Raw genomic sequence first — 27,692 nt, forward strand, 5'->3', positions numbered from 1 at the left:
GAGGACTCAAATGCAGTACTTACTCAGACGTGAGGGTGATTTATTAACGATACCAAACATAAAGTGGAGATGGCAAAACAGAACTAAGGATGAACTAAACTGGGAGAAACTACACCAAGGAGTAGCAAACCTGACATGAAGGGAGAACAGCAGGGAGAGCACGCAGAGGATTTCACAGAGTATGAACAGAGACGACGCGACGAGGAACAGAGGCAAACACACACTATAAGTACACAGAGAGACACTGGGAAGCCACACACAGGTGGGAGACACAGCTGGACCTGATTAACCTGACGAGACAGGGGAACACTAACACCAGGGACCAATAGAGGGAGCACAACCCCAGAACCCAGTATCTAAAATCCCAAAACACAAACCATCCCAAAACAGCCCACGAATAATAATGAAAATAATAACAATAAAAAACACAAACACAAAATCACTGAATCATGGACGCAGGACCATGACAGATTTATTCATATTTATTATAAATAATCCAAATTATACATCTTGCTTTCATATTTGTATCTTGTGTCACTAAAAATACATTTTATTTTAGTTTTATACATTGATTAATGACCTGCAGAATCTCCTTATCATATTAAGTGATTCATAATGTGCTAACTTTCTAGACACTTTGTTACATTTATGATAAAGTAGATTAAACACATTTACGTCGGCCTTGGCTCATAGTTCTTGTCTTTAAATTAACTTTGTGTGTGTTTCAGGTCCTGCACTCTCAAAGACTGAATGAACTAGCATTGCAGCCATGAGTCATTGTGAGCATCACAATGAAAGTTGAAGCCGCACACTGCACCTGTAAGGCCGGAGTCGTCACTGCTCTTCTGTTTAATGTAAAAGCAACAGTGTTGATCCGTGGCACAAGGACTGTTACAGATGAACCTGTATACTGGGTTTTGCTGGGTAATGTGACCAAGATACAGTCAGTGGTTGGCTATAAGATAGACTTCTCCTCTTCAGCTGCCCAAAAAAAGGCTCTTGATCAAAACATAAACAGACCATCCGTATTGAAAGGTAAAAGGAGCCATCCTCAAAACAGAAAAATCCCACCTGCTACTGTGGAGGAGTTGTCACTGCTATAATGCCATAATGTTTTATCTAGGGGTCTAGATTTATGCCTGTAGTGCACTGCCGTGTAAATAATTTGCATTTACTGAATATATACTGACTGAGTCCCACTGTTCAAAAGTTGAATAAAGAAACAAACTAATTTTTGCCTTTTTTTTAATTTTTTTTTTTTTTTTTATTAAAACCACTTTATAGAACATCACATCCGTTACAGTGTCATGTCATTTATAGTTTACAAATGACAAAATGTTTACATAAAATCATGACAGTGTTTACATGATATCACCCACTACTAACATTATTTACTGTATCTTTTGAAAAAAAAATTACCGCTATTTATACAGCACAAGACTTAAGAATATTAAACAGGAGCAGGTTTCATTTTTCCCTGGTTTTATTATCACACTGTTCACCAAACGGCAGCAAACCTTCACCATCTTATCCAGAAGGGTCACCTCTTCACCCTCACATGGAAGAAGTAATCTGATTGGCATGGTGGCATGTTTGAAGCAGGTCCCTTGTGTAGCGCTGGAACCCAGTCATGATGTTTCATCCATTTCATAGGCTGGTTTGCTGCAATAATGCCAAATAATTAGCAATTCTATAAATAGAAGGTAGTTCTGCAAAATCACTCAGTAGGATGTTTGTTCTAATTTGGTATGACCTCAGAGCGCATTGAAAATTAAACTAATAGGCTATAAAGAGTGATATGAACATATTTAGAACTTACCAGAATGAAAATGTCTGGAGCACCAACAGATATTTGGAGATGGAAGAGAACTGGATATCAGCTCATCTCACAGCTGCTATCCAGGCTAGACGCCTTCGTTTGGTAACATCGATACACGAGCTGCCTCATGTTGCTTCCAGGTTGTGAAAGAATGAAAAGACAAACCCTTTTCAAGCTTATTCTCTTGCCGGTCGTGCGATCGAACATTGCAGCCGACCACACAGCAAGAACGAACCATGGCTTTCGTGTGTGCCTTCGCTCCTTTTTCGCTTGCGCTTTGTTTAGACCCCCAAAATGACGGATCGGGCCAAAATCCTTTCCACGCCCACCCCGTGACATCATGCTCCAAAGCCCTATAGCGCTTTTTGAGACCCTCGAAGCGCTTTACAATTCCACTTTATAATTCCGCCAGAGGGGACGCCAGAGGGAGTGTTCGCCCAGGGCGCCAAACAGGCTAGGACCGCCACTGGTCAGTAGTTATGGGTTATGTGGGAGTGGGATGCAATAATGTTTGATAGGTGTTAGTTACAATAGCTCAATGTTTCCATCATGTCCTACCCATGTTTCTCATTTACGACACCACAGGATCTAGCGTATACAGTGGCTTGCAAAAGTATTCAGGCCCCTTGAACTTTCTCACATTACAGCCACAAACATGAATCAGTTTTATTGGAATTCCACTAGGCCGTCCACCTAAACTCACAGGCCGAACAAGGAGAGCGCTGATCAGAAATGCAGCCAAGAGGCCCATGGTGACTCTGGACGAGCTGCAGACATCTACAGCTCAGGTGGGGGAAACTGTCCATAGGACGACTATTAGTCGTGCACTGCACAAAGTTGGCCTTTATGGAAGAGTGGCAAGAAGAAAGCCATTGTTAACAGAAAACCAAAAGAAGTCCCGTTTGCAGTTTGCCACAAGCCATGTGGGGGACACAGCAAATATGTGGAGGAAGGTGCTCTGGTCAGATGAGACCAAAATGGAACTTTTTGGCCAAAATGCAAAACACTATGTGTGGCGGAAAACTAACACTGCTCATCACATCAGAACCCCGGGTTAAGCCCTCCAGGGATAATGTCCCTAGGGATTCTCCAGACGCCCTAAGCCCGTCCCAACCTCCACAAAAAAAACATGTGGACTGTATTCGTTTCTGTAGTGACATCATCCAATTTGCCCAACAAGCACACTAAAGGGGAGGTTGGAATTTTACATTTCAGACACTTTGATAAGTCTTCACATATCCCGCGCCAAAACTTCTGCACTGGTGGACAGAACCAAAGAGCGTGGATATAATTGTCTGGTGTATTGCCTTGACAGTGTGAGCAGTTGTCGGAAGATGTAAAGCCCATCTGGAACATCCGGTGACCTGTATAGTGCACTCTATGTAGTATTTTGTATTGTATTAATTGCAGACTGGGATTTCTAATCAATTTAAAGCTTTTTAAGCAAATCTGAGACCAGAAGTTTTGGTCTAAGCTGACTGATAAATCTGCTTCCCACTTTGCAATAGGAAGGGATATTGATTCATCTGTTTTAGAAAGTGTTCTGTATATTTTAGACAATAATTTGGGGGATTTAAGAGTAAGAAAACGTACCGCACTTGGTGGTGTTTGTAATTCAACTTGACTGAGGTTAAATTTCTTTTTTACTATGGATTTAATTTGTTGATATTCTAAAAATATTTTCTTGTTGATTTCATATTGTATAACTAATCTGTCAAATGGAATAAAGTCTGTTCCTTCTAATATATGTTCTAAGTATTTAATTCCTTTACAGCTCCAATCTGGAAAATTAATCATATTATTGTTTTGTAATATGTCAGGGTTATTCCAGAAAGGTGTACGTTTGCATGGGATTAATGAAGACTCCGTCAATTTTAGAAACTCCCACCATGCTGTCAGAGAAGAGCTGATGCTGACGCTTTTGAAGCATTCATGTCGTTGGATGTTTGAGCTGATAAATGGTAGGTCTGAAATCTCTAGATTATTGCAAAGTGCTTGTTCTACATCTAGCCAAGGTTCGTCTAAGAGGGTATGTTTTCGCCATCCTGAGATAAACTGAAGCCTGTTGGCTAAGAAGTAGTGCTGAAAGTTAGGTAGTTCTAATCCTCCTTTATCCTTGGTCTTTTGTAGTGTTTTTAAGCTTATACGTGGTGGTTTATCTTTCCAAAGGAATTTGGACATATATGAATCTAGAGATCTGAACCAATCTTGTGGCGGTTTAGTTGGGATCATTGAGAATAAATAGTTTATTTTTGGCAAGACCATCATTTTTATAACAGCAACCCTTCCCATGAGTGATATGGGTAAACATTTCCATCTAGCCAGATCGCCTTCTACTTTCTTTAAAAGTGGGATATGGTTTAATTTAGTTAGATCTGCAAGCTTGGGAAAAATATTAATACGTAAATATTTTATATTTACTGATTGCAGGGGTGTAGAAGAAGAATTATAGAAGGAGCAATTAATTGGAAGGACTGTAGATTTTGACCATTTAAATTAAGTAATCTGTTAGTCTTGCAAAAGAGTTCATCAATTCAATCACCCCAGAGATATTGGTTTGTGAGTTTTGGAGAAAAAGTAGCATATCATTCGCATAAAAGCTGATTTTATGTTCCACGTTCTTGCATTTTATGCCCTTAATTACTGAATTCTGTCTAATTGCTGCTGCTAGTGGTTCAATAAAAATTGCAAACAGTGAAGGGGGAAGTGGGCATCCCTGCCTGGTGCCCCTCAAGAGACAGAAGCTGGAGGATGTCTGGTCATTTGTTCTAACACAAGCTGTTGGGGAATTATATAATATTTTTAACCAGTTAATGAAAGAGGGTCCAAAACCAAATTTGTGTAAAGTTGCAAATAGAAATTTCCAGTTAACTCTGTCAAATGCTTTTTCTGCATCTAAAGAAAATATTGTAGTTTCGATGTTTTTACTGTATGTTATTTTTCCCCTCACACTCTCAGCACTAGCTCTCCCCAGGGCTGTGTACTAAGCCCACTACTCTACTCCCTCTACACAGATGACTGCAGTCCCGCTCACCCAGAGAACAGCATTGTCAAATTTGCTGATGACACAACAGTGATGGGGCTGATCACAGGAGGAAATGAGGTGGCTTACAGAGATGAGGTCCTGAGACTAGGAGAATGGTGTGCATCAAACAACCTGGCACTTAACATCACCAAGACCAAAGAACTCATCCTGGACTTCAGGAACAGAACTGCCCCTGCCCCCACTGCACATCAACGGAGAATGTGTAGAGCAAGTGGAGTCCTTCAAATTCCTTGGCGTCCACACTGCAGACCTCTCCTGGGCAGCTAACACCACGGCCCTAGTCAAGAAAGCCCAGAAGCGGCTACACTTCCTAAGGGTGCTCAGGAAAGTGCAACTAAACTGCTGCTGGTGACCTTCTACAGATCCACCACTGAGAGCCTGTTGACCTATGCAATGACAGTGTGGCACGCCAGGGACAGGAAGAGACTGCAGAGGGTGGTAAACGCAGCACAAAAACTCATCGACTGCCCCCTGCCCCCCCTGTCTGCCGTCTACAACTCCCGTTGTCTTAGTAGGGCCAGAAACATACCCACCCCGGTTACCATCTTTTCAACCTAATGCCCTCTGGCAGGCACTATAGATCCATAAGGGCCAGAACAAACAGACTCCAGGATAGCTTCTTCCCCAAAGCCATCATACTTGCACAAAAGTAATCTGCACTGAAATATCAATTCTCTGCCTTTCTGTCTCTGTGTCAGCACTGTACTGTGTATTTACATTTATATTTATAGTAAGTGTATAGTTAAATTATTGTATAGTTTTTACAATGTGATTTAAGCATGTGTGCACTTTTATAGAGCTGCTTCCAATTTCGTTATAGCATGTATAATGACAATAAAGGCTTTCAATTCAATTAATGTATGTATATATGATACAATGTATAAATCATGGCAATCCTCCTATATTACTCTACTTTGTGCCGGAGGACCAGATTCTAGGGGTAGACCCTATTTTAATGCTGCATGTTTTAGGGTTTCAAACCCACAGAGATGCAGTGTTGAGAGAAAATGCATCTCAACTGTTGTATGTTGTCTATTGTAGGGTCTACTTTTCAATATAAAGCTCCCTGAGGTGACTGTGTTGTGATTAAGGGCTGTATAAATAAAACTGAACTGAATCAATATTCCTGACACTAAGGGTTTTCACTTAAACAGCAGTTGTCCTTCTCTCCTGGATCACCTGGAGCTTTCTTTAGGTGCTTTCCCAGCTTTGACAAATGTCCAGCTGGGATAACTACATTTACTCAGGGCCTTCTTGATATGATGTTCTTCTGCTTCACTGGCCGCTGTGTCTGTAGGCATCTGTGTTCGCTCTGTGTTGTTGCATCCTAATGACACCCAGTTTGTGCTCCAGTGGATGATGAGAGTCAAGTCAAGTCAAGGCTCGACTGGGACAAAAAATCGGGGGCGGGTGCATCCGGCCTCCTCGGCTGTAATTGGTCCAGCCCAGAGTCGATCATGACCAATTGGCCAATCCAACACCTTTCATTATATATACCCTAAAAAAAAAAAAAAATCCATCGGCCCATAAAAACAAAAAATTGCCAGCGGCCCACCGGGCAAATGCCCGGTATGCCCAATGGCCAGTCCAGCTATGCTGACAGTTCCAAGAGCAAACACACTTGGTCGGTGCTGAGAGTGGTCCTGCTGCTGAAGCTGGGTTCATCCTGTAATCTCTTACGAGCTTCCTCCAACGCATCATAACAGACCATGGTTTTGTCTGCCTCCATAACGACATCTATAACCTTCTCAACAAAATCCAAGATGTTTTGGATGTTGCGTTCAGAGCTGCCAACCAACGAATTGAGGATGGAAGCCAGAAATTTTGAGATGTTATAGGTGACTGAGTTAATCATACAGACAATTGGTCTTAAAGGTGCACCCTGTTTATGCATCTTTGGTTAACCATACAGACTTGGTGTAGCTTCCCCTGGGTATAGGCTGTGGGATGAGGTCCAGTGAGCAGCACTGCATTGTTCAGACAATCTATCACCCTCTTCCTGTAACCACTTCCTAGGTCTTGTTTTAGGGGTTCAACAAAATTTTCTTATAATATTCTTCCAGGTTTAGCAAAACCATGCACCTTGTCTGCCGGAAGGATGATAATATTATTGTCATTACTAAGTGATGTGAGTGCCTTCCTCTCTTGCTGATGTTGGATGCTGGGGGCTTTGCATTGCTGAGACAGGCCAAAACTTCCGTCCACAGTTGCTCTGCTTCCACGTCTGCAATATTGTTGTTTCGGCTTGCTGTTTCTGTGTATCAGGGGCTGGGTCTGCGACACAGTAGTTTGAGTTCATTTTTGATTTCTTGTATCATATTGAAAATATGTTAAGTCTTGTGTTGATATTATCAGTTAGGATTTAGCTGAGTGCCCCCTTGTGTGAGTCTGTTCTTGTCCTCTGTGTCAGTATGACTTGTATTTCTTGTCTGTGTGTTTAATGTTATCAAGCCTGTGTTGTCATGTCTACGTCTCTCCATGTTTCCTGTAAGTATTTCCTTACCTGGATGACATTATAAGACAAGATGACATTATGTTGTATAATAATGAATTTTTTTTAAATAAACTTATGATACGAGTATATGTTTACTTTAAACTGCTGTTATCTTTCTAATCCGGTTGTTCAGTGATGACGCGACGAATGCTACTTCCGGGTCTAAAGTAGTCTGCGTTTAATATGGCTTTTGTGTTGTTAACATGTTTAATGTTATGTATTTTCTTCTATTTGATCTCAAAAAGCTCCTAAAACAGTCAGTGATCACTGTTGACCTCCTCGGCTTTTATTACCACTAATCATTTATTTAAGCTCAGTTTTTAAAACCTTAGGATGTAACTACAGCCCAGCCCATGCAGCAGTATATGAATGACTAACCTCGTATTGTGGATGGATTATCTCAGTTGTTCTCCTGCCTGAAGTTTGGTCCTTTTACAGCATCCTGCCATGCGATTACATTTGTTCCTGACCACCGAGAACACTCACGGTAACTTCGAGTGGAAAAAAAGTTAGCTTGTTTATATTATGCTAACATAGCTGTGTCGCTAGCGTCATTATATACCAGCTAGCCAAACTTCAGTAACCCTACAAACGTCACTGCTGTTTAGTTTTCTGTCTTCATTTATGCTGGAAGTGATAGCAGAGCTGTACGTTTTAACTTGTTTCCAAAACCCCGCAGTCAAGACATGCTATATTGTATTTAGATAGAAGCTAGCGAGCTAACTCCCTGCTAACTTCTAACTCCGTTAAATGTCATAAATTCCGTTTTCATGGATGCCTGGATGTTAAACTCAATTGTTACACCTGGTAGAGCAGAACGCTGATCATTTTATTAAAGATGAAAGACTTTAGACAGTTTTTCAACTCTCAGTAATGCCATAGTGATCGTTTGATATATGGACCTGCAGCGGAGTTTAGACCCAGACACGGCTAGTAACGTCAGACTGAACAACCGGATTATAACGTAGTCATATGAAAACAAAAACAAAATATTTTTACATACTGCAAATAACAAACATTGGCATATGAGAAATACTTTTTATTATAAGTCACATCACAAAGCTAAAAAAATCGCATACCCTGTCCATTTTTATCAACAAAGCAAGTCACATTTTACAAGTTCAGTTTTTTTAAAGCAAGCAAAGTTTTTTTAACTATATCTTTTGAATTTGATAAGTTTTACAGTACATAATGGGATGACAATTATTTTACTGTACAATGTTTAGAGTAATGTAAATTGAAACGTGAGCAGAAGGATTCCTCAAAAATATAGTATTGTGACCCTGTTTTCAATGTTTTGGCCACCAGTGAGGAAACTGCATGAGTGATATTAGACACAGCAAGCTGTTTTTGTTTGAGGAATCAAATGTAGTAGAATGGACATTTCTACGTACCATGTTCACTCCTAAAACTATAGATCTCATATAAGTTAAATGTACAACTACATATGTGAACTTTGTTACTCTGCTAGGGTTGTGCCTGCATCAGTCCCAGGACTCGGACCATCTGCAGCATTTTCATTTATCATCTGTTTGTATTTGCTCTTGAAGAATCCAGCCTAGGAGTGCAAAAAAGCCCAAATGTAACAATCATGCATTAAAAATGAATGAAAATATTCAAGGTATATGAGTAAATATAATAACCAGGATATGTTCTCTAAAACCTTTATAACCGATTAACTGAAAAAGTGTAAGAGGAGTCTTTCACCTTATACAGGCCAGCTGTGAGTAAGGCCAGAAAAGCCAACCCTCCCAGACATCCTCCAACGATCTCTTTGGTGAAATCTGGCTCAGGGTAAACTTCTACCTCTGCCTCAATCTGAGGGATGAAGTGACAGGATGTTGATAACAAAGAAGCTCTTAATAACTCAAACAAGAGAAAATAATGTGTACACACCCTGCGAACAGGAGGACTGTTGTCAGACCCTGTTGAAAAGTAGATGTACTGGGTTTTGTCATACTCCAGACTGGCTGTGCTGGTCAAGAGGTATTTAGCAGACTGAAGTCCAATCTAAGAAAAAATGTAAAGCTTAAAGATTTAACCTAGTTACTAGTACATGCTTAGAAACTGTTGTTAAAAAATGTATTAATCAACCATTTAAAACAATAATCCCTCCAGTTACCTGCTGTATCCATCGTGAACTAATGTTGGCAGAGATTTTGTACGTCGTACTCTGCAGTCTTTCCAGGAACGTGTTGCACTTGAACACTCTGCATGTGGCTACAGAGCAGTCCTGTGATTTAAAGAAGAGAAGATGCAACACATGCTGTGAGCCAGTGTAATGTGTTTTTGTTTGTTTGTTCAAATCTGCAATCAGGTTACATTTAATAATAATAATAATAATGGATTGGATTTATATAGCGCTTTTCAAGGCACCCAAAGCGCTTTACAATGCCACTATTCATTCACTCTCACACACTGGTGAAGGCAAGCTACAGTTGTAACCACAGCTGCCCTGGGGCAGACTGACAGAAGCGAGGCTGCCATATCGCGCCATCGGCCCCTCTGGCCAACACCAGTAGGCAAGTAGGGTAAAGTGTCTTGCCCAAGGACACAACGACCAGGAACCGGCGACCTTCCGGTTACAGATGCGATTCCCAACCCCCTGAGCCACGGTCGCCCCATTTGAATGGGTAAAATGCAGATGCATACTTACCACCACTTTATTCTTTTTTATCTTTGGAACAAAATCTCTGCCCCTTGGTTCTTCATCATTTCCTTTCTGACAATCTGGAATCTGAAATACATTCAATTTAAGTTTTATTGGTCTTAAATTTACCACATGTCTCCATCCATTCAAAAGTTTTAAGCTATTTATATTACATATATATTACCTGTAGGCTACTCAAATCCACCCAAATGTCTTTTTCACCAAGCCTCACTGGAACCCTGATCACCACAGTGAAATTAAGTGCTCTGATATCATTTGTAACCTAAAGAATAAAGACAAGGACAGCTAAGAATTAGAGTTAGGTCTAAATCATACAATGAAAAATATACAAGTTATATTTTACCTTAACTGATTGTTGGACTGGTTTCTTCAAATCGTTCTTCCCAAATGTGAAATTGTTATAGCTGAGTGAGCTAAACAGACATATTTTAAAGTTTAAATAAACATTATTTAATAGAACATTTGTTACTGTGTGATTTCTTTTGTTACAAACATAACAACACACACCTTTCAAATGTCATAAAAATGCTGTATTTTACATCAATCGATTTCTTTTGGTAGTGTTCACTTGTAGGTGCATGCTCCTGATTTCCACTGAAAGAGAAAAGAAAAGAAAACATTGTTCTGTATCTGTGGTGCTGTAGCATAAATTAAGAGTATCTGTACCAAAGAAACATTACCTGGTGGCATTTGCAGTGACAAAGATCTCCCTCTCAAATTGACTGTTGGTGTCAATCCCATAGGAGACAATGAAGGAAGCCTTAATTGAATGAGAGAGATGAACGTGACTTGTTTGTGTTTAAATTGTGCAAAAGTCAGAAAAAACAAAGAGATAAAAGATTTTCTGTACACATGCAGTTTAAAAAACAAACCGTAGTTTTGCTCTTGAAAATTGGCTTGTCAATAGTACAGTCTGTCCTTCCTCGTGATAAACCAGCTTCACTGTCCAAAGAGTTGCACTCAATTCTTCCCTTTGTTAGAAACAAAATCACTGCTGGATGAATTGGAAGAGCGGCACATCAACTAATACAGACTTGATTCTGATGCTTTACCTGCTGAATGGTGAACTTCCTGTAGGAGAGTCCAGCTGGGTACGTGAGAATAACACGACTGTTGTAGGAGTTTTCTCCTCTGTTCTCCACTGTGACTGTGACATTCAAAAGCTCATCAATGCCCACTTTAACCTCTGATCTGGGAGGGTATGAAGCCGGATGAGAATAAATGAAAACAAGACAAGACAAATGTCAGAGTATACCAAATATAATTTACTTTGAGCTTTGATTAACCATGTAATGTTTCAGCTCAAACGGTAAGGTAAAAATGGCTGTGCTAAGATACTGATGCTAAATGTAAAAAGAAATCATCCCTTTTTACTGAGTTAACATTCTAATATTTGCTTGTTAGCACAAAAAAACAACTGAGTGTCATCAGTTTCAAAAATAATAATGATGGTTGAATAAGGACAAGTTAAGTGACATTACATACAACTTGCAAATAATAACACATTTGAAGAAAACAAGACACACAAGCAAAGCTTAAGTTTTGTAACTGTGCCTCACCTGGTGAAGTTGAAATCCACTTTAAGGTTATCAACACATGTATTGTCAGTGCCACAGTTGATCTCAAACCCTAACTGTGGAAGAGAGCATGATGAAAAAGTACACATTATACATTATTTAAAGACTAAATAAGTGGTTTTATGGTGATGCAAACACAATTCTATTTATAGTTTTAACTGTTATTTATCTAACACTTTTCATTATATATACATTTTATGTGCCACCACACAGGCAGGTGTGTACAGGCAACAAAATCAACAAAATAAAACTTTACAAAGACAGAAAACAAAAGTGAATACATTCACATAAAAACACAGTTATTAACTGTAACCAGTGTTGGGTAAGTTACTTTAAAATAGTAACTTAGTTACATTACTAGTTGCTTCTCTCAAAAGTAACTCAGCTACTTCAAGTTACTCGTTACTTTGGCGCCGAGTATGGCAGCCTCGTCGCGAGCTCCCCCAAGCAACGGCTTTCTTCTGTGTTTAATTTTACTTTTCCTTTATTTTTTCACGAGCAGCACTTGTCTCCTTGTGTACGACCGACAAACCTTACTGGACATAAAAGACGGTCTTTCTTATAACTTTCCGGAGTTCAAGTTTTGCAACACGGACGCTCCGTTTGCAGACCCCCCATTCATCTCACCTGAGACGCCTTTGTTCTCTGGCCCTGGAGGCCGCAAACGCCGACGCAGAGGGAGAAGATCTGGCCTTCTGGTTCGACTGAGACGGCGCACTTACAGACCACTGTTACCCAGTTTATTACTGGCTAATATGCAGTCTCTGGAGAACAAGCTGTGCGAGCTTCGGGCACGGATCTCATTCCAGCGAGAGATGCGGGACTGCTGCGTGATCTGCCTCACAGAAACCTGGCTATCGGACAAAGTACCGGACTCCGCAATACAACTGCCGGGGTTCTCTGTGCACCGCGCGGACAGGTCACAGGATCTTACTGGGAAAAGCAGAGGCGGTGGTGTGTGTTTCATGATCAACAACAGCTGGTGTGATTATGCGAACGTGCACCCGGTCAAATCCTTCTGCTCACCGGACCTGGAGTACCTGATGATTAAGTGCCGGCCATTCTGGCTACCGAGGGAATTTACAGCAGTGATTATTACGGCTGTTTACATTCCCCCACAAGCCGACACTGACCGTGCACTCAGGGAACTGTACAGCGCGATCAGCAGCGAGGAAACCGCACACCCAGAGACAGCGTTTATCACAGCCGGAGACTTTAATAAGGGAAACCTGAAGAAAGTCTCACCAAAACTCCATCAACACATCCTTTTCAACACACGTGGAAACCGGCTACTCGACCACTGTTACACCTCTTTACGGGATGCGTACAAAGCCCTCCCCCGCGCCCCATTCGGCCAATCAGATCACTGCTCCATCCTGCTCCTGCCCGCCTACAGGCAGAAGCTGAAACAGGAAGCTCCAACCCAGAGGGCGGTGCACTGTTGGACGGACCAATCGGAGTCTGCGCTGCGGGACTGTTTTGATCACGCGGACTGGGAAATGTTTCACGTGGCCGCCAGAGACATTGATGAATACACAGACTCAGTCTGTGGATTTATCAGGAAATGCGTGGAAGATGTCGTCCCATCCAGAACAGTCAAATCCTTCCCAAATCAAAAACCCTGGATTAACAGAGATGTTCGCGCGGCACGGAACACCGCCTTTGCCTCCGCGAACACATCGGACTACAAACACGCACATTACCAACTCCGGAAGACGATCAAAGCAGCCAAATGTGAGTACAGGGACAGGGTGGAGCAACAGTTTGACAACCCTCGGAGTATGTGGCAGGGACTAAACACGATCACAGACTTTAGAGGGAAAACCAGCACACCGCAGACCACGGCCTCTCTGTGTGAGGATCTAAACGTATTCTACGCTAGATTCGACACAGCGAACACCATGAGACCGGACAGTGTGCGCACCGCGGATGACGTCAGTGCGCACACTGTGTCTGAGGAGGATGTGCGGAAGTGCTTCAGAAAGGTGAACGCACGCAAAGCTACTGGTCCGGACGGGATTCCCGGCCACGTCCTCAGGTCATGCGCGGCTCAGCTGGCTGGAGTGTTCACGCACATCTTCAACCTTTCCCTCTCTCTGTCTGTAGTCCCAGCCTGCTTCAAAATGGCCACCATCGTCCCTGTACCCAAATCCTCCACCATCTCCTCATTGAACGACTGGCGACCTGTAGCCCTGACCCCCATCGTAAGCAAATGCTTCGAGAAGCTGGTCAGGGACTTCATCTGCTCTGCACTACCCGACTCACTGGACCCTCTACAGTTTGCATACCGCCACAACAGGTCCACTGATGATGCCATAGCCCTGACACTACACACTGCCCTGTCACACCTGGAGAAGAGAGACACGTATGTGAGGATGCTGTTTGTAGATTACAGCTCAGCATTCAATACCATCGTTCCCTCGAAGCTGGACAGGAAACTGCAGGATCTAGGACTGAGCAGCTCCCTCTGCAGCTGGATCCTTAGCTTCCTGTCTGACAGACGCCAGGTGGTCAGACTGGGCAGCATCACCTCATCCCCCATCACACTGAACACTGGTGCTCCACAGGGGTGTGTACTGAGCCCTCTCCTGTACTCACTCTACACCTACGACTGCACAGCCACTAACAGCTCCAACATCATTGTGAAGTTTGCGGACGACACTACAGTGGTGGGTCTTATCACCAACGGTGATGAGACGGCTTACAGGGAGGAGGTCAGCGCCCTGACCCACTGGTGTCAAGACAACCATCTCACCCTCAACGTCGCAAAGACAAAGGAGTTGATAGTGGACTTCCGGAGGTGCAGAGAAGTACACACCCCCATCACCATCAACGGCGCTGCTGTGGAGAGAGTGAGCAGCTTCCGGTTCCTTGGTGTACATCTGGCTGAGGATCTTACGTGGTCAGTACACACAAACAAAACAGTGAAGAAGGCGCAGCAGCGCCTCTTCTTTCTCAGGAGACTGAAAAGATTCGGCATGAGCCCCCGCATCCTCAGGACCTTCTATCACTGTGCCATTGAGAGCATCCTCACTGGATGCATCACCACCTGGTATGGCAACAGCACCGCCTACAACTGCAAAGCTCTCCAGCGAGTAGTGCGGTGCTCTGAACGGATAATTGGAGGTGAGCTTCCCTCCCTCCAAGACATCTACAGGAAGCGCTGCCTGAGGAAAGCGGGGAGGATCATCAAGGACTCCAGTCACCCCAGCCATAAACTGTTCAGACTGCTTCCATCAGGAAGGAGGTTCTGCAGCATCCGGTCCCGTACCAGCAGACTGAGAGACAGCTTTTTCCATCAGGCCATCAGACTGCTGAACACGTCATAGACACCTCAGCTTCACTACTGGAACTTCAACATTATGCACTCCACACTGTATATAAATGCCACTTGTTTTGCACATATTCAACTCTGTATATTTTATATATTTTATTATTATTATTATTATTATTTTTTTTTTTTTTTACTATTTAATTTGTAAAAATGTGTATACACACACACACACACACACACACACACACACACACACACACACGTAGGAAAATATTTAGTATACACATCCAGAAATGCATACACTATTATATATTGTACATATATTTATTAGTTTCAGGTTGGCCATTCTTGTATTTTGCTCGTTTGTGTTGTTGTGTTTGCACATCTCTGTTGCTTGTGGGGCTCGCACACAAGAATTTCACTCGCATGTGCTGTGCCAGTGTGCCTGCACATGTGATGTGACAATAAAAGTGATTTGATTTGATTTGATACTAGGGAAAGTAACTTTGGTTTTACTCAGAATTCTCTTGTTAATGTGTTTCTTCCATAACTTTGCCAGTCTTCTAGCTTGCTTACTTGCCACAAGTGCACTGTGCCACCTACCAATAGAAAGGAAAAGATAATGTGCATATTTCCACGAGAGAAATCCCACGCCTGGACCGTCATTGACTGCTGCCATGATTCTAGCCTACGTCACAGAGTCATGTGCGCCTTTTACATCCAACACAAAAACTGCAGTCGTGGTGCTTTCGATTGTACTCAGAACTCAGAAATTCTGCCTTCTGAATAGGAAGATGTAGGCAACACCAGACTGCAGATAAGCTGCATACAGGGCTGGACTGGGACAGAAAATTGGCCCGGGCATTTTGACTAGAGACTAGCCCACCATTATAGGAAAAATCATAAAGCCTTTGAATGAAAATAAACACTGTTGTGACAGTGATGTACACTGTTTTGATGGTATATATGCATCAATCTATCAATCGTTTGTTGAAAGATTCAGATAATTATTTTTTAAAAGCTAGACATTTTAAATGAGAATAAGAAAGAAAAGTATTTCTTTGTGCCCCCCTTTCCCTGTTAATGCCCTACATGCCCCCCTGGCAACACTTTGCTAGATCCGCACCTGCACAGTTACCAGCTGTCAGCTACCTAAAAAAGGATCCTGGGGTTATTTGTCTCTCAGAAACAGTTCATAACTTCCCTTCAACTCATTCATGTCACCTAAAAGGTAAACCTGTTTCTCCATCACCTGTTCAGCTCTGATGATTCAGTAAGGACATCTCCTGGTTTCATCTTCATGTTTCCCTCTCACCAGATAACCAAACCATATCATGACCAGCAGCTTTTTTTGCAGCTGTGGCTCCAGCAAACATCAGCTGATACTAGAAATTAATATTAAATAAATTCTAACAACAGCTGATCAAGCTTAAATGTGCTGCTGTTGTTTAGCGCGACATCGGCTGGTTTCCTCTTTCGGCGCAAAGTGAGCGATAAACAAACAAGAGAGCCGATCAGCTGATCATTGATCAGTTTTCATGATTGAAGTAGAAACGGGAGAGGGAGGGGGGAGAATGAAAGAAGAAGAGGCAGCTGTGCAGCAAAGACACAGAATAACTCCAGCTTTGTGCCTTTTTCATTGTAGCTGAATTACGGGACAAACTGTTCCTTTTCACCTCAATAAGAAACGCGTAATATTTTCTCTGAATACCAGACGGGACGGTTGGCAACTCTAATAACTTATGAACAAAATAAAGTTCAACATCATTAACTTCATAGCACCACCCAGCTGTATAGAAACTCCGTCATGCTAGCTAGCACGCAGTACGGAAAAAGTCAGAATAACGAAAATAAACTCCACCTAAACTTGGTTTATATCTGACCCAGATAGACTGCAGGTCATAACTTCTTACCTGAAGTTCAGTTCACACTTGGACCGGCGGCCGCCTCGGGTCTCTTTTCCTTCTGCCTCCCTTTTCCTTCATCCACCTGCTGGCCTCCACCACTTGCTAATGTTACTGAATCTGTGGAAGCTCCGCGATACCCACCACACAAAGTAACGAGTAACGACCCTATCTAAATCCCAGTAACGACTAACGCGTTCCTGATTTTGGCATAATAACTAGTTACCGTGCTCGTTACCACAATAATAACGTAGTTACTGTAACGCGTTACTTGTTAGTCCCAACACTGGCTCTAACTGTAAAGAATTAAAGGCTGTTTGAGTCTGTTTTGAATGTAAACACAGAGCCACAGTAACAGAAATCCCCCCTTAGCACACTTCTAATTTAATTGTGGGAACAGTTCAAAAAGCTTTCACCGGATCTGATGTGAGGTCGTTTGAGAGACTGGGGTAGCAGTTTTACATGATTTAAAGGTTTTACTAAAAAAAAAGTGTTTTATGAAGCAAAACAAGGATTTTAAATGGACATAGGAGTCAATGAAGTGAATAGAGGAGGGAATCAAGAAGGGTTCCTAGTATTTCAGCTCCTTGGAATTAGTCTGCTTGCCTCGGGATTTCACTCATCTGTTCAAATTATACTTGCACAACAATCAGCTGATTTCAGTTACAGTATGTGCTGCAGATCTACAGCATGGATATGGACAGTACTTTTATTTATTAAGAATGGGAGCTTGATGGTAAAGTGTAAACTGCATTAGGGACAGAATCATGCTGCTAACACAACTTCAGCTCTTCGCAATCACCTGCACAGACACCATGCTGATGCTAAGCTAGCCAAGTACGGTACCCAGAGTGATGTTTGCTGGGTGAATGTCGACCTCAGGTTAGCAGCCAGACCCTAATCTTCAACAGGTAACAAACTGATGAGCAGTCAGGCTGCAGCCTCTGTTTCTCCTTCAGATTCTTTTTGCCATTCTTACCTTTTCACTGTTTCTCCAAGGTGCTATACTACATATATTTGCATTTCTCACTGGAACAATATGATAGATATGATGACAAATGGTACCACAGAGATGGTTATTTCATCACATGATAAAAGTACTGGTAATGTACACTTTGAAAATTCAGAAATAAAGTTATAATAAATAATATTGTATGGCACTGACATAATACCTTTTGATATTTTGGTTGGTTTTTGTTTTGAGAGACAAACAATTTTTTAAAAAAATATATAGAAAAATGATCAGAAATAGTAATAATTAGAACATTTGTAACTGTGATATCAAGTCATCTGACAACTCCACAAACATTCTCTGCAGGTAGACAGGTTGCCTTCATGTTACTCCAATTTAAAAATAAAACAAGCATCTGTTTTAGTCACTAATTAATGCACGATGCCCAAGAGGAACAATGGCTGGTTGCTAATGAACAGCAGCCAGTTTGTGTGTTTTTCCAAGTAGTGGTACTTTATACCAGGAACAATAATTTTTGTTTATATTCTTCATTCAATTCAGCCAAGAAACTGATCTTAGACAGAAGCACTTTTAATAAGGTGAATGTTTGTGTATTTTGAATTTGTTCTTTTTTTCAAAATGTAAAATTTGTTTGCTACTGTTCAAGCAGGTGAGAACTGCACAACTTCTCATCAGTGGCAAAAGTAGAGTAGAGAAAGTAAAGGTAAAAGTAGAAAGGTTCTTGGTACAGCTTTTATGCAGGAAATACCACTGCACAAGGCCGTGAAGAACAATAATAGTCACCCCCTACTGCTGGGTGAATCACGAAGTTTAATAAGTAAAATACTATTTTGTCTGTAACAAATCACAAACTCGTTACTCAACGCGTTTGAACACAGTCCTCTTTGGTGACATCTGGTGCAGGGGCGGAGCGTGGGGGTGGCTTACTGGGCTTAAGCCCGGGTTGTTTTGTCAGAAGCCCGGGGTCTTTTGGAGTGTAATTTTTTCATAGTTAGATGCCTTGCTGACAACTGTATAAAACAAAAAGTACACACAATATTCGAAGCACATAGTGCACACTGTGAGAATTTACGACTGTGCGTGAATCCCCCCTGATATTGGTATGATCCGAGCTCAGGCACTAAGCGACTGAGCGAGGGGGCGGGGCAGCTGCTGCCTGTGAGTGCACTGTTGGAGAAAGGAGCCAGCCATACTAAGGAGAGCTTAAGTTTGACCAGGTACTTTAATAAAAACGATCAGCATTGCTGCTTTACCAGGTGTAACTATGAAGTTTAACTTCCAGGCATCCATGAAAACAAAATTTATTACATTTAACGGAGTTAGAAGTTAGCAGGAAGCTAGCAGAAGTTAGCTCGCTAGTTTCGCTAGTTACCCAAGCATGATATTGCATGTTCTGACTGAGAGATTTCTGAAAAAATTCAAACGTACAGCTCTGCTATCACTTCCAACATAAATGAAGACAGGAAACTAAACAGCAGTGACGTTTGTAGGGTTACTGAAGTTGGGCTAGCTGGTATATAATGATGTGCTACGTGATCGCTAGCGACACAGCTATGTTAGCATAACATAAACAGTGAAGCTGGAGGACGAACACTAACACTTTTCCACTTATAAAAGTTAACGTTCCTGATAGTTAGAGACAAATGCAATCGCATGGCAGGATGCTGTAAACGGACCAAACTGCAGTCAGTAGAACAACTGAGATAATCCATTCACAATACAAGGTTAGTCATTAAAATACTGCAACAACATGGGAATAGAGCAGCTGCCAGAGAATTCAACATTAATGAATCAATGGTACAGAAGTGGAGGAAGCAAGAAGAATGAGTTTAATAAAGTTTGATTTATCTGACTGCTTTGTTTCGCTTAATGTGCCTTATAATCCCGTGCACCTTATGGGCCGAACAATACGTACTGCACACTGCAGTTTAATGTTGCAAAGCACCTCTTTTTAATTTCAGTGGATATTATACATGGTTATGCTCAGGATATGTCAGCCCATTTCTACTGGAAATGCCTTTTGGTTAAACTTTCAGCAAGGAATTTGCATTTGCACTGTTACATTTTTATAAAGCTTTAATGTACATAAAAACCAGCTTCTTGTTTAAGTGAAAATAAATGGAAGGTTGTCTTTTTGCGCTAGTAATGTTGTGGAGTTGTATTTTGTCTCGCATCAATTATATCGTCAGTTATATCGTTATCGCAAATTTTCAAATATATATCGTGATAAATATTTTTGGCCATATCGCCCTGCTCTACCAGGTACCAAAGCAAATCATTCGTACTGTACAAATAATGTAAATATGATGGTGCATCACGAAAGATTGATATCAAACTGATCACTTGACCAATATTACGTTACTTGCTGTTCAAGTGAATCAACAAATGGCGAAATGAAAAGCCGAACACATGCTATTTTTTTAGAGAGTCTTAGCTTACGTGTGTTTATTTCATATTTTCAGTTCTTACCCTCCCCGACTAAATCGGTTTCAGTTATGTACTGAAATATAAGAATGGACATTAGAGGGTTCTTTCAAAGAAAAAACTCAGGTAAATGTTATTTTATATATTATGCTTTGTATGTTGTTCAGTATATTTCTATGCAAAACAAGAGGGGTTTCAGTACAGAGCAGGATATTCACATTTGTAACCAGATATTTACACTTTAGGGAGAAAACATAAAACATTTTTACTGTACAACATCAATTTAGCGTAAACTTTTGTTTTAGATAAATATTGAAATATAGTTAGAATTAGTTAAATGTCAGAATAAAGAGAGACAGCGCTTTCTGTTTTTTTTATCACTTTCATCAAATGTAGGAGTACATGTACACTAAGTTTATTGTTAATTAATAAGAAACTCCAGACGATTCCATTCTGAGCTGAAGAAGCTTCTGATAGGTTAGTAGAGTCCATGTGAGTAAATTGGTGGCACACCTGCGGATGCATATAAGGCAAAACACAGAGCCTATTTCTGTGACATGGGAAAATCAAGAGATGTCAACCAAAACACCAGGAAAAGAATTGTGGAGCTCCATAAGTGTGGCTCAATTTTGAATACAATTTGGTGCCAATTGCAATTAAGAAATACAGACAATTTATCTCTTTACTCTTAAAGTTAACAAATATCTTTTTATATTTATCAATCTAAAAAAAATAAACATTTAGTCTGATTTGATGTTACAATTAAAAAAGTGTTTTTATCTGAAGAGTGTGTAAATATCTGGTTTCAACTGTATATTTGATGATTGTCAGCACAAAGAGAGAGAGGGGGACAGAGAGGGAGAGAGAGAGGAGCAGAGAGGGAGATGGAGAATGAGGACCGAACAGAGATGGAACAAGAGCAGGTGAGACACACATGTTAGTCAAATCGTCGTTTGCCAAAAGTATCACCGTATCATAGGTACTCATGTATCTTGTACCTAGTGTTTCTTTTTAGGTTTGTTATTTTTCAAATTCTATATTTATTAAGTTCTGCAGGCTTGTTTGCACAACAAGGCTAAATAATTATATAAACTTTTCTCAATCTAAATAGTGTACTTTAGTAGAATTAAAAAATAAGTGTAGTGCAGGTCTATGATGATTTTTAGTGCTACTATCATCTAGTTCTGATTCTGGTTCTGTCTTGGTTAAGTCCCAAGTAGTCCTGATTTTGAACTGTTGGAGTCCTGTTTTAATTCCGGATCAGTTTTGGGTCTGGTTGAATTGGAGTTTAGTCCTCGTGTCTTGATACAGCCCTGATTTTGTTCTGCCTTGCTGCTTAATTAAAAAACTAGCTTAAGGTGTCCTGCATATGTGATATATATTTTTCCCTATATGAAGTCATTCTTTTTTGAACAAAACTCAAAACAGAGCCAACTAATCTTTCAGTCATTTCTACCCCCCCCCCCAAAAAAAAAAAAAAAAAAATCCCACATGCATACTACCTTTGGGCTAAGCCCCAGGTGTTTCAAATGTCTGGCTCCGCCTCTGATCTGGTGGCCAGAAATATGAAGAGCAGCTTGAATCTACAAATTAAAATGAACTTCTTTATAATTGCTCACTCTACAGAGTTCAATTGGTTATTTAACCTCTGTTTAATATCATGTGACATTTCTGTCTGATACTGTTGTGCTTTATACATGGACAAAATAGTGTTATGTCTATTTAATCCATAAATAAATTTGATGAATAAACCTTTCTTGTTTAAACATGTGCTATGATGTGGTCTCACTTTGCTTGTGACTTCTTGACATTTGTAAACATAATAGAAAAAAAATATAACAACATACAGCACAGTCATATAATAGGTTGAGAGTCTGCTTGTGCTGTGAGCATAGCTGGACAGTTGTGCTGACTTTTTACAGTCGCTTAGAATAACTGGTACTGCGTACTAGCTAGCATGACAGAGGCTATGAAGTTACTGATAGTAAATTTTATTTTATGCTTAAGGTTAGTTTCTCAAACTCCTCAAAATCTTAACAAATTGTGCCAATCCTTACATGTTGCACCAGGCTGATTTATCATCAAAAGTGGAGAAGTCTGTGACAGAGGAGACAGAAGAGCAGCAGAGAGAGATGGAGCGAGAGAGAGAAATAAAAGAGCAGGAGAGAGAGATGGAGATGGAGAGATGACTTTATGTCATCCATGAGGGATGCATTTGACATATGTTTCACATATTATAGCCCAACAAGTTACTTATAGCAATTTAAATATGAGCAATCAGTTTTTGGCAGACAATCAGTTTTTGGCACAACACCGGCTATTGCAGTTAATAATACAACAGCTTCTTGGCATTTTTTGTGTTTCTTTTTATCGCTGTGTAACTGAGTTCAATTGAAAGCCTGCATGCGCTAGTACCTCTTGCCACAAGTTCCCAGAATCCTTTGCGGTTTTACCCCTGAATGACGTCACATTTTTGGTGGGCCGGTCTCTAGTCAAAATGCCCGGGCTGATTTTTTGTCCCAGTCCAGCCCTGGCTGTGAGGTCCCTCCCCTCACATGGTTTCGTAATTAACCAGTGGTAACGTACAGTAATGTATACTATATTATAACTTAAATGTAGAGTCTATTTCTTATTTATGTTTTTGACCGGGATGTAGAATTGCTTATGAACTTGTAAAAAAATATATACATTTTTTTTTCTATTTGATGTTCATTTGTGAACAACAACAACAGTACAACAACAGGCAGGTCCCCAGAGGCTCAGCTTTAAGAGACCATCACTGCACTAACAGTAACTCGTTTACTACCAGTACTTCAGCAGAAGTCTCTCAAAGATGTATTAGTCAGTTCCATGAGTATAATAACATGGATTCAGTAAAGTTAAGGGCCAACCTAAAGGTTTCTCATAACTTCATAAAGACTAGCCTCAGTTGCTCAGTTAACAGTGTTTTTAAAAAGTTTACTTACAAGATAAATGGATGTTTGAGTTTGCAGGGCCAGACTTGGTCTGAGATTTGTGTTTGAGGGCGAACCATTAAATGTGAATTTGAGCTCATTGGAAAGTTCATTGAGAGCGTCTTCAGGGCAAGCCTGCAAGAAGAAGTTTAGATTCAATGTTGGAGGAGTCTTAAAAATAAAATGATTTAAACAAAATCTAGAGTTTAATGACTTAAAACTTAGATCTTACATCAATGAGCAATTTTATATCTGAACATTCTTTTCTTTCTAAGTCAACAGTAACTGATCCAGACTGCTCTTGTTGTTTACCACTGGTGTAAGCTCGGTTGTTTGGAGGCTTGCGAGTGGCATCCAGTGTTATAGTGTAATCAATCATTGCACGAGCTGAAATAGAGAAATAGAATTTGATTTTAATACTGCAAATGTAATTTCATTAGAAGTATACATAAATTAGAAATAAATGATGTGCAGTGGTTTAGAAAGTGAAATGCATGATGAACCTTTGTTGACTGTAGACACTCTGCTCATAGTAAAGCAGACTGTAGCTGTGTTCTCCAATGGTTTTGAGCAGTCTACATTCTGTGTAGGGATTTTCTTTGGGCTAAACGATACCTCAGCTCTCACCATTACTATGGGTCTTGATCTGGAAAGTAAGAAAAGACACATGAACAATATGGCAAACGGCTGCCCCTCCCTGAGCCTTCTTCAGCCAGATGTTACTTCCTTTTTGAAAGAGAACATTTGATTTCTAATTGTCTGGGTTAAGCTGCACGGAAAGGAAAATATGGACCCGAAAAACAATATCTAAACTCAAAAGGTAGCTTTAATGCTTCTTTTCAAAACAAAAGCAAACAGGGTAAACATGCAGTCTAAACATGCAGAGTGATGATGCAACATGGAACACATAGAGACAATATAAACACACCAGATAACAAGGGAAATGGGAAACAAAACAAAACTGACAATGATAAACTAATAATTCAGAGGCGGAAGTTTGAGTGTAGAGGGAAACACTGGGGATGACTAGAAACTCCAAAACTAAAAACGTAACAAAATTTGGCTCTAAATCACCGAAACCATAAAATTCTTACTGGAAATGGTGTAAATTAGAGTTAATGATTTATGTAATAATTTATCATCAATTATTAATGCTTTCTAGAAAATATTATAGAAGTGTGATATTCTAAAAATCTGGGCCGTTTTTATAATAATTAATGTTAAAATGTATCTAAATATGTGACGATTAATGCATACTGTAAATATGTATATCAACAAATACTGCAGAATTACAATAGACAACAGTAATGTATGATTACATTATCTTGACAAAGTTGGTAGACATACCACAGACAATAATAACACATGACTGGAGTATCTATCTGGACTGTGACTTACCTCAGTAAGACAACTGTGCCCTTTGAACCCACCGCTAAGTCAGGCAGTTCATCACCACTCTGATCAAAAGAAGACTGACTGATTGACAAACCAAAGAACTTCAGTCCTGACTGGACCTCAGAGCCAGTAATTCTCTGTACGCATGGAAACATTTTAATTAATTAAGCTGCAGGTCGTATAGTGATAAATAAGTTTAGTCATCTTTGTGACTTTTTTTATGTTGTGTACCTGTGAGTAAGTAGGACTGATTCTTTCGCCTCCTTCACTGTGGAATATGTAGATGCTGCCTTCACCATTATTCTCCAAAGGTGCTCCAACTGCCAAATCCCTGAATCCATCTGAGTTTAGATCAGGCAGCACAGCAAGAGAAGAGCCGAACCTTCCTTTGACAGCTGCATGTCCTCTTAGTACTAACGGATCATCAAAATTACACTCCACAAACTGAAAGGAGGGGAATAAATATTTTATGGTCAACAACAATATGACGAATAAATTGATTCATTTAATCGTAGTAGATAAAACTTTGATTTACCAAACGAGTTAATCTGCAAACATAAACTCTCCCCTCTCTATCAGGCTCCATGTACATTGGGGCTGATATGAAGATTACATCAGTGATGTCATCATTATTTATGTCCATGGTACACACCTCTGCCCCGAAATATTCACCAGTCTGATACTGTATAAGGAACACATTATTATTCTTTTATTTGGGAAAGTAATTTATATACACTTTACAATCTCATTCATTCTGCTGTAAATACATACCTGTGATGCCAATGGCTCGATCTTTTGATTTTCAAAGTTTTCTCTGTTAACAGAGACCACTACTCCTCTGTGTTTATATCTTGGAGCACCAACAACTGTCAGAGAGCCACGTCGGGTTTTAGCATTTGCCATGGAGTAACCTAGAGGTTAGGTATTCAAAAGGAGTAGACAGATTAAGATTCCTTATTCCTCCTTTAAATTTGTATCTGTTTTGCAAACTCATCAGTGTATTTAGGTGAAAGAACTGGAGCAGAGCTGTATATATAAGAATAAGAATAACTTTATTTATCCTGAGGGAAATTCTTTTGTCATGTACATGCTCAAAGCAGCAGGAGAGACAGAGGAACAGATGAATAAGATATACAATATATACAATAAGAATAGTAGTGTATGATCATACTCATGTGTTACATCCTGGGAGGCTGTGGGAGTGTGTGGGCGTGGTGTTGTCTTCTCCCTCTCCTCCTCCTTCGTTCTGGCCCCTCCCCTTGTCTCTCTCTGCCCCTGCCTTCTCCTTTAGGTCACACCTGCTGCTCATTTGCTCTCGTTACAACCAATTACCCTCAGGGGTGATATAAGCTGGAGAAGAGCAGTGTGGAGGAGGAGGGAGAGGTTTCTGGTGGATTTCCTCTTTGCTGGTCAGAGTGTGCTACTGGCCTAGGTGTGGAACAGCCTGCTGCGTGTGACCAACCTTCTGGTGTGTGGCTCTTTGTGAGTAGTGCTTAACTGAGCAGTGATTGCCCAGGAGTGACGGCGGCCTTCATTAGTTTGTGTGGCCTGCCTGGATATTGTTTGCTAGCAGCGTTGCTGTCTCTTTCTGTTGAAGCCTTATTGTTGCTTCCTTTGTTGAAGTGGCCATTACCACTTTGGGTTGACCTCCCTGATTTCTCATTAAAGCAGCGGTGCTGTCTCTAGTGATGGTGAGATGAAGCCTCATGATGAACTGAAGCTTCCCATCCAACTGGTCGACTCATGGTTCGAAGCATTGTGATGATTCATTTGCTCTACTGCGCCATCAAGTGGACAATTCAAGTGAAACGGGCTCAATGATTATAATGATGTGATGTGTAAACCGCTAAACCGAATAAATAAATTGTTTTTCATGGTTATTTATCCCGAATATTGTCTCAGTATGTCTGATACAAAAGAGAAAGTGGAAACTATCAGTACACAGTTTTTGGGATGATTGTGTAACTGCGTAATCATTCTTATGTACATCTCAATAATGACACAAACTAGTGTGTGGCACTTCAAGTTGAATGAATAAAGGAATTACTATTGTTCATGACACCAATAACTGAACTCTAAATATTAGTTATATTTAATATTATACTAATTTTATATTAATTTAATTAATATTTGTGTATAATAAATTGGCAGCTTAACACAGGAATGTACATGGAAACAAAAAGGGAGGGAGTTGTGATGTGAATGTGCTTGTATAACAGTGCTCATGACACTAGGGAAAAGTTTTCATTTGTTTTTATTCAAAAATAGCAGCTTTCCCACAGTGCTGGGCTTAAGACGGTTCCTCTTTTTTGAGAGGATTTCTCCTGCTTTTGAAAATATCCTCTCACAGGGCACAGATGAAGCAGGGGTTGCAAGAAAAACCACAGCAAGTTTATACAAGTTTGGATAAAGAAATTTGTGTCCAGTACTCCAGTAGCTATGTAACACGTACGTAATCCAATTCCACAACACGATGTGATGAGGGAATCAGCTGTGTTTTGCTGCCCATTTTATTTCGAATCTGGCGCGAACCGGTGAACCAGTTCCCGAATCAGTCACGTGGTACGGACTGCCCGCGAGGCCTCGAACGTCACTGCATACGTAATCAACGCAAGCCTCGATACGCGCTTCAGAAAAACGCCCCCGCGATTACCCGACGCGCGATTCGAAGCTTCGACACACAGGACACATCACTAGCTGTCTCCTTTTGTTGTTGCCATTTATATGATTATTGAGGTGTTTGCCTACAATAAAGATCTATTTTATATTAAATACCTCTGCCTGGCGTTCTTTTCAGTCCACCTGGCTCTAACTGTTACTGTCCCCCACCCTCATCGCCTAGCTTTTAAGTGGGGACGTAACAAAGTGGGGGCTCGTCCGGGATCGGAATGAAAGGAATTGGGTTGATTACAAGTGTGAACAGGTGTTTGTGTGTTGTGTGAAGGTCATTTGGCTAGCTGCTGCTCTCCCCGGCTTGCACAGGGGAGTGTCTAGCTGAGCATTTGCTCTTCCTTCGGACACTCGTTTTTTGTTTTGCCTTTTTTATTTTCGGAGCAAACCCGGGTGGGGATTAATTCTCTGTTGGGGGTAGGCTTGTCGGTGCCTGTGGCACTTGATGATTTGCCTTTAAAGTGGCCTCGAGCCTGGTACGCTCCAGAAGC

At 40.7% G+C, this 27,692-nt stretch overlaps 1 protein-coding gene across 1 annotated transcript in view; it reads right to left on the reverse strand.

The window, feature by feature from the left end:
• Nucleotides 1-8,402: 8,402 nt before the first annotated feature.
• The window catches only part of LOC308391260 (integrin alpha-M-like), a 33,683-nt gene continuing 14,393 nt past the window's right edge, over nt 8,403-27,692 (reverse strand). Inside the window, exons 12-30 of the mRNA XM_080873836.1 lie at nt 25,303-25,442; nt 25,067-25,213; nt 24,763-24,975; nt 24,535-24,668; nt 23,640-23,782; nt 23,369-23,523; nt 23,149-23,271; nt 11,590-11,663; nt 11,083-11,221; nt 10,903-11,001; nt 10,711-10,790; nt 10,538-10,624; nt 10,374-10,443; nt 10,194-10,292; nt 10,016-10,096; nt 9,482-9,592; nt 9,256-9,369; nt 9,067-9,177; nt 8,403-8,917 (exon numbers count right to left, since the gene is read on the reverse strand). Of these exons, the coding sequence (XP_080729962.1) occupies nt 8,819-8,917; nt 9,067-9,177; nt 9,256-9,369; nt 9,482-9,592; nt 10,016-10,096; nt 10,194-10,292; nt 10,374-10,443; nt 10,538-10,624; nt 10,711-10,790; nt 10,903-11,001; nt 11,083-11,221; nt 11,590-11,663; nt 23,149-23,271; nt 23,369-23,523; nt 23,640-23,782; nt 24,535-24,668; nt 24,763-24,975; nt 25,067-25,213; nt 25,303-25,442 (2,219 nt within the window). The 3' untranslated portion in view covers nt 8,403-8,818. The remainder of the gene's footprint in view (nt 8,918-9,066; nt 9,178-9,255; nt 9,370-9,481; nt 9,593-10,015; nt 10,097-10,193; nt 10,293-10,373; nt 10,444-10,537; nt 10,625-10,710; nt 10,791-10,902; nt 11,002-11,082; nt 11,222-11,589; nt 11,664-23,148; nt 23,272-23,368; nt 23,524-23,639; nt 23,783-24,534; nt 24,669-24,762; nt 24,976-25,066; nt 25,214-25,302; nt 25,443-27,692) is intronic.

This window comes from Rhamphochromis sp. 'chilingali' (genome assembly GCF_963969265.1).
Source record: "Rhamphochromis sp. 'chilingali' genome assembly, chromosome: 22".
NCBI lineage: Eukaryota > Metazoa > Chordata > Actinopteri > Cichliformes > Cichlidae > Rhamphochromis > Rhamphochromis sp. 'chilingali'.